At 45.1% G+C, this 7,457-nt stretch overlaps 1 protein-coding gene across 1 annotated transcript in view; it reads right to left on the bottom strand.

Annotated features, from left to right (window-relative positions):
- Positions 1-7,457, bottom strand: part of LOXHD1 (lipoxygenase homology domains 1) — a 150,622-nt gene that overhangs the window by 57,691 nt on the left and 85,474 nt on the right. The window contains exons 27-28 of the mRNA XM_031059646.1: positions 5,540-5,721; positions 671-787 (exon numbers count right to left, since the gene is read on the bottom strand). Of these exons, the coding sequence (XP_030915506.1) occupies positions 671-787; positions 5,540-5,721 (299 nt within the window). The remainder of the gene's footprint in view (positions 1-670; positions 788-5,539; positions 5,722-7,457) is intronic.

Consider the following 7,457-nt stretch of genomic DNA (forward strand, 5'->3'; position numbering starts at 1 on the left):
TCCCAGTGTTCTCCAATGCAGATACAGCTCCAATTCTGAGCTGGCCCTGAAGAGGTGTTTTGCTTTTGAATTTCCCCATAGCCAGATTCATCCCTGTTGCTATAGCCAGCATATGAAAGCAGGGCTGAGGGACACTTTCTTACGTGGACAGGACCAAGGTGACCAATCTGACTGTACTGTGTTAGTCTTGTTCACATGAACAGCAAAAAATCCCATCATCTAACTTGATTTTTTTAATGTGATTCAGGGATTTGCACTGAGAGGCATTTCGCTTGCCTTAATTCTACTGGCTCCTTGCATTTTTTTCTTCCAGGATTAAGAGACTGACAAAATTGTTTCTTGTCCGTGTTTGGCAACAATACTTTTTTATTTTAAAATAGTACGCCCACTTTCCACTCCCTTCCCTGTGATCCCTCAAAACAGAAGTACACATGAAAACACGAAGCCTCAAAAAAAGTAATTATTTCAGAGCCTTATCATCAACATTTGAAGAACAAAACACGATAATACGCGTTTGTTGTCCCCAGATCCCCAGGCTCCAGCGAGTTTAGCGCGCACTGCTCTTCAGGGAGCCGTTTTTCACTGTTAATCACACTTTGTACACAGGAGATGCAATCTGGGAGATGGAAGTGGCGGCTCCTGGGGGATGTGCAGGGATTTCAGAGCCTACCTTCCCGTTTGGCAGCAGCCTCCGGATCTTCACACGGTCCAAGTGCCACCCCGAGTTCAGCCCTCCGCCGTTGTGTCCTATGCGAATCTTTTCAATAATGTCACCAACGTCCTCCAGCTACAGAGAAACAAACACACAAACAAAGAAACAAAGAAGTACCAAACAAGCACCAGAACAAGCACCAAAACTGTCAGAACCCGGGACATTCCTCTGACTGCCGTGGATGGCTTGAGACCCTGGCAGGGGGCTCAGAGACCTTGGCATGGGGTCAAAAACACCTGTGCCTTCGATCTTAGCCCACGGAAAAAGTTACCAATTTTGTGTGAAGATGTAAAAGACACAAGGGTTTGAGTAGAATGATAGTGAATTTATCACAGGGTGAAAAAGTAGAATGTTGGGGTTTTTAGAATAGGGGTTCAAGAGGCAAGATGGAGGAATCTGGGCATGTTCTGTCTTTTTTCTTCTTCTTCTTGGCCTCCATCTTCTGCTGGGATGGTGACACTTTTGGATTGGTTTAGAGTAGAGACAGACTGCCTAACATAGGTGATAGCTATTGGAAAATTATTGTAAATAAAGTACATGTAGTTTTTAGCATAAAAAGCTAGAACCACCCCAAGGGCAGGGACTGTGCCACAAACCAACCTGCTGGACAGACCTCAGCAGGGCAGAAAGAGAATGCGATAAGAGAAACTAAACAACCTTGAGAACCACAGCCCGAGGAATCCTGACTTCTTTGGTTTGCAGTGCTGGGAAAAAAGACTCTTTATACCTCAGGAGCCATTTCAGCAACACAACAAACCCGAGACAAAACCAAACAAGCAGAACCCCAAAAAATTTTTTAAAAAGGGAAATGTTGCAGTGTGAACAACTGGTGGCTTTTCAGACACCACTTCTCTACCTTATTTCATATTTTTCCAGGCTGTTTGAAGTCCCAGGGGAGGAAATGTTAGTGCTGATATATTGTAGAATTATAAAATAAAATCCTAGAATAGGTTTGGTTCAAAGGGACCATAAAGGTCAGCCAGTTCCACCCTCTTGCCATGGGCAAGGACACCTTCCATTAGACCAGGGAGTTCCAAACCCTATCCCTGAACACTTCCAGGGATGGAGCAACCACAGCTTCTCTGAAAAATGTGTGCCAGGGCTCCATCACCCTCACAGGCCAGAATTCCTTCCCAACATCCCATCTAACCCTGCCCTCTGTCAGTTTAATACCATTGACTCTTGCTCTGTCACTATCTGCCTATATAAGAAGCCTCTAACCCTCTTTTTTAAAGTCCATTTTAGGCCCTGGCAGGGGCTCTGAGGTGTCGCGGGAGCCTCCTCTTGTGCAGCTGAGCAGCCCCAGCTGTGCCAGGCTGGCTCCAGAGCAGAGGGGCTCCAGCCCTGGCAGCATCTCCGTGGCCTCCTCTGGAGTTATGCCCTAATTTGCTTTTTGGCTAAAAGTTTTCCCCGGATTTCTGCTCCTAAATGGAGAGAACCTTGCTCTCCACAAATTTACCCACCGTATGAGAAAGGTCTGGTTGCGCAGCAGCAATCCTTCATCTCAGGCTTCTCTGCATGAGTGGGAATGAAGGCAATTGCTTGGAAATTGTCCCTGCACTTGGCACTGGTGGGGCACCACCTCGAGTGCTGCGTCCAGTTCTGGATCCCTCAATTCAACAAGGACACGGAGGGGCTGGAGTGTGTCCCGGGCAGGGAACGGAGCTGGGGAAGGGGCTGGAGCCCCAGGAGAGGCTGAGGGAGCTGGGAAGGGGCTGAGCCTGGAGCAAAGGAGGCTCAGGGGGAACCTTGTGGCTCTGCACAGTTCCTGCCAGGAGGGGACAGCCGGGGGGGTCGGGCTGTGCTCCCAGGGAACAGGGACAGGAGGAGAACACAGTCCTAGGCTGTGGGGAGGTTTAGTTTGGACATTAGGAAGAAATTCTTCACAAGAAAGGATGATTAGACATTGAAATGGGCTGCCCAGGGAGGTGGTATAGCCACTGTCCCTGAAGGTATTAAAGGAATGAGGGGATGTGGCCCTCAGTGCTCTGGTGACAAGGTGGGGATCAGTCACAGGCCAGACCTGGTGATCCCAGAGGTCTTTTCCAACCTAATTGATTCTGTGGTTCTATGAAATGCAGCTGCATCTTAAACTGCTCTTTTAAATTCACTTTCTTTTTTAAACACTTTTGTGCACTCTCTTAATACTGGAAGAATAACTCTGATACAAACAGTCTGGCACTTTATATTGTCTCTCCTCTTCTGCCAGAGAATCCCAATCCCATTCTGAGAAAGCCAAAAAGTTGATTATCTTATGAAGTTGCTACTGGGTTTTTATGCCTCCCCTTAATAATTGAGTAATTTGTTCCTGGTGCATTACTTTTAACTCACTTCCCTTTCAAAGGCTTGAACAGGAAAAATTGAAATTTGCCCCTAAGTATTAGCTTTTGGTTATTCCAGTGCAAACTTTTGTGTATCTGGCCTTCAAACACCCAAGGCTGGCTTCAAACCTTTGCATGTAGAACACTGAGCTGTCCTTCTGTCCTTGGGGCCTCAGAGTCTGATTTTCTTGGATAGAAAATGGAGCATATCCATTTGCTTCACTGGAGACTCCTCCATTCTCTCTCCAGCCATACAGAAGCAAAGACAGCAGTAGTTTTAGAAGGCTCCATAGGTCAGTAGGTCTGCACTACCCAAGGAAACCACACTGAACAAACTGGGTTTGACTCCAGCAGCCCTGCTCCGACTTTAGACAGCACAAGATTCACCACAAAATAATTGAACTACCCAAACTCATTTCTAAAACTCACACACATGCACACAAGTATGCATTAGGGAAAAATTATTTTTCCTCTTTTGTCCTGTCCAAATACTCATCTTTCACTGAGACTTTTAATCAATACATAGCAATAAAATGATGCTTGAGCAGTCAAGATCCATGTTGAAGAAGAAGTAGGCTTTGCCCTGCTCTAGGCATCTCCAGCAAATCATCACTTGGAAGCACAGCTAAGAGCAGTCTCTAATCTTTCGTGCCTCTTTTGCAAAATACAAAATGATAGAGGGAGGTAAAACCACAAAGCAAACAGACAATTCCCAGTTTGTGTTTTCTGAAACCCCCCCAAATTGTTTTCAAGGTCTGTTGAATTCCAAATTATGGCCCTACACAAGCAGGTGAAAGAAAAATATATTTTGCTTTGTTCCCATCTCCTGAAGAAAGAGGAACTGGTGAAGTGAGAATGAAGTTTGAGGACAGGTTAATATGATGTTATAAATCGGTAGAACACACTGCATTTTCTCTCACTTAATCTAGGAAAAGTAGTGATGTTTCAGATTCCACCAAAATTGAAATAAATCTTATGTAATAAAGACTTAAGCAGAACACTCAGTTTAAGATTTATACCTGTGGATTGATGCAACCTCTACTATGAAAAATTGTGTGGAAACTCCACTGAAATAAAAGTCTTATTCTTTGTTTTAAAGGAATCACACTGGGGATTTATTTTATTATTCATGACATACAACAACAGTGTGGGCTGCAAGCATTTTAAGAATTGGTTTAAAATTTCCCTTCAATTATGAAAACAAACCAGACTCAAAACAGAGAGAAGATGTAAAAGCCTCTGTGAAGTCAGTGTTGGTGCTGTAGCCAGGAAGAAGGGAAGCGAAGGGCATGGAGCAGCACCAACAGGATAAGCCAGAGCAGGTCTGCCTGTGTTTTTTGCCTCTTACAAATTCTCAGCAGTAGGAATATCCTGTGAATAGGAATTGCTTAATACTGTGGATGTAAATGAGCTCACTCTCTGATGTGCACTGGTTTACTATTTGCATACAGTTGTGCAAACACTTCAGGAAATACTTGGTAAGATCTTTCAAAAAGTTAGCCTGGGTATTCAAAAATCACATTGTCTGCAGCAAAGAAATGGTTTCTCTGCCTGAGGATACAGAAGGAAAAGCATTATGCTTCTAAGTATTGCAAACTGCAAGAGAATCACAGAATCACAGAACTCCCTGGGGTGGGAGGGACCCATAAGGATCAGAGCCCAGCTCCTGCCCTGCACAGACCCCCAATAATCCCACCCTGGGCATCCCTGGGAGCATTGGCCCAACTCTCCGGGAGCTCTGGCAGCCTTGGGAATGTGCCCATTCCCTGGGGAGCCTGGGCAGTGCCAGCACCCTCTGGGGAAGAACCTTTCCCTGATATCCAACCTAAACCTCCCCTTCATGCTGTTTCCTCAACTCCTGTCTGTCCATGAGAGTGCAGGGATCAGTGTCTGCCCCTCCTCTTCCCCTCGTGAGGAAATTGGAATTGTGGTGGAGCCTCCCCTCAGTCTCCTCCTCTCCAGCTGAGCAGACCCAGTGCCCTCAGCTGCTCCTCACACAGCTTCCCCTGAAGGTCCACCACCTCCCTGTGGCTTTCTTTGGATGCTCTTTAACAGTTTGATGACTATTTTAATATTGTGGCACCCAAAAGTGCCCTCAGCACTCGAGGTGAGGCTGCCCCAGGCCAGAGCAGAGCAGCAGTGACCGAGCTGGGTGAGACCAGTGAGGAGCAGAGCAGTGGTGACACATCCTGGTCAGGATTTCCACTCTCACTGTCATTTTGGAAACGACCTCTGGCCCTTCCTGAACCTGGAAACTCATCCTTGGTGCCAGTGGAGGTGAGGAGGAGGGAGGGGCAGGGGCTGACATGGCCTTCCTCATTTGGTAAAGGGCCAGCTACATTTTGTGACCTCCTCTACCTTTTCAAGTCTCATCTCAGGTGTTATTAAAGCACTTTTTGTTGACTAAATAAATTTGATGGTTTCACAGTACAAGAATAGAGAGGACTGAGGGTGTCTATTCCTGACCACTGCATGCTCCCCAACGCTCCCCATGCTTCAATCTTACCTCCACGATGAACTGATTCACTGAATTCCTTTCAAAATACATCCTTTGCTCTCTCTTGTTGAGGCACAGGGATTTTTGCTGAGTGCAAATCCCATCACTTCCATAAAGAACAATGAAGACATCTGCATCCGTGCCAGCTCCAAAAATATCACTGGTGTACACTGTGATCTCGTAAGGAACAACTGGTTTAGGAAATGACAGAAAACAGAAACAAGCCAAAAGGAGTTAGGAGCCAGCATAGCAATGCCCCTAAGGAAAAAAAAAATAGTGAAACAAAAAATGAGTTCTAAATCTCAACAGTGAAAGAGGAGAGGGTAGCAATCACTTGTGGTCAGTTAAATTATCAGGTTGATCAGTCCTATGAGAATACAAAGGAATTTCATTTCATAAGGAAATTCCTTTTCTTTATAAGGCAAGTTGACCTTGATATGAGTTGATGTAATGAGTTTTTAAGTTAATCATATGACATTCATTGTACTTGCCATCCAAAGTTAGTGAAACAAGATTTACTTCAACAGCTCAAGAGTTAAAACAAAACATGAATTTGCAAATTTTTGAGCATTTAAGAAGATGGATGAAGTTAAGACAACTGGAGGCAGTGAAAAATATTCAAGATAGTCTTATTGATAAAAAAGTCCTAATATTTCCATTACTAAACAGATGACAAAAATCCATCACAAGGAAGTTAATAATTCCTCTGTTCCATTTTTCACTTGGTAACACCTCCCCTGAAACTCTGAGGCAAACAGGTTAAATTACAACTCAGAATGATGGTGGATGCAGAACAGTAATGTTCAAGACCATAAATACCCCTATATCCTTTTCCTGTGGTTTCTCCAGAATGTCCCATGACCCCAGAATATGCTGCCTCCTTTTGTTCTATTCTGTCTTCACAGCTTCTCAGTCCTGGGTCCTGCTGGAGTATGACTCAGACTTGCCCAGGAATGAGGCTGACCCAGGGATATGGGAACAGGGGCTCTGTTCCTGGCTCTGCTGTGGACTTGCTGAATATATCCTCAGTTTTCAAGGTGAGATGGTGTTCAGCTCACAGAGTAAGAAACATAGGTTTACATGTCTGCCGGACAAGTGTGTGCATCTCCAGATGTCAGCAATAAAGTCAATAAAGTGCAGAAACACTTAATCAAGGAATGAAGGCACTTGCCTTGGGATTAGCTGAATCACTCCCCAATCCAACCTCTGAATGACCAAATAACCACAATGGCAATTCAGACACTCCACTGTCATGAGCACATGTGATGTCAGCTGTGCCAAACTGTATCGTGTTCCAAACTGTGTCCTGTCCCAAACTCCTTTAAATCCTTTCTGAAATCAAAACACCAGGTAAGACTTGGGCATCCCTGAACAGCTCTGCAGGGACCTCTCCTGCCTCAGGAGGAGGCTTTCCCTCAGTCCCACTATCCATAGGCACGGCCTTCAACATCAGGATTCTGCCATGGCCATGATATGCTCCTGGCCATCCCTCTCTCATGCATCCCTAAAAAACTTCCATCCTTTCCCATCCCTCACTACAGTCTTGTCAGCTGCTTGTCATTCTCACCCTCCTACTCTGCCACATCTTCAGTAGTTTTTGATCTTTACATTACAGCAGCATGCACTGTGTTTCAGACTCAGTATCTCTGTTAGAGTAGGGAGAAGTCTCTCAGCACCACCTCTATTACTGCTGGAGTAACTCTGATTATCCATATAAGACATTAATCATCCATTAAAAGCTCAGGCTCTCTAAATACAGCTCTCAGGAGGCCAGAGATGAAGAAGTTTTCTTCTATAGAGAGTCAGCCTGGAGATACTCAATATTCTTCCTGCCCAACCCAGTGAAATCTGCTCTGCTGTGCTGCAAGTACACTGGAATAGCTTTTCCAGAATGTAAGAAGGGGGGGTGGGGGGGGGGGATACTGCA

Source organism: Geospiza fortis, unplaced genomic scaffold (genome assembly GCF_000277835.1).
Source record: "Geospiza fortis unplaced genomic scaffold, GeoFor_1.0 scaffold488, whole genome shotgun sequence".
In the NCBI taxonomy this organism is placed as follows: Eukaryota; Metazoa; Chordata; class Aves; order Passeriformes; family Thraupidae; genus Geospiza; species Geospiza fortis.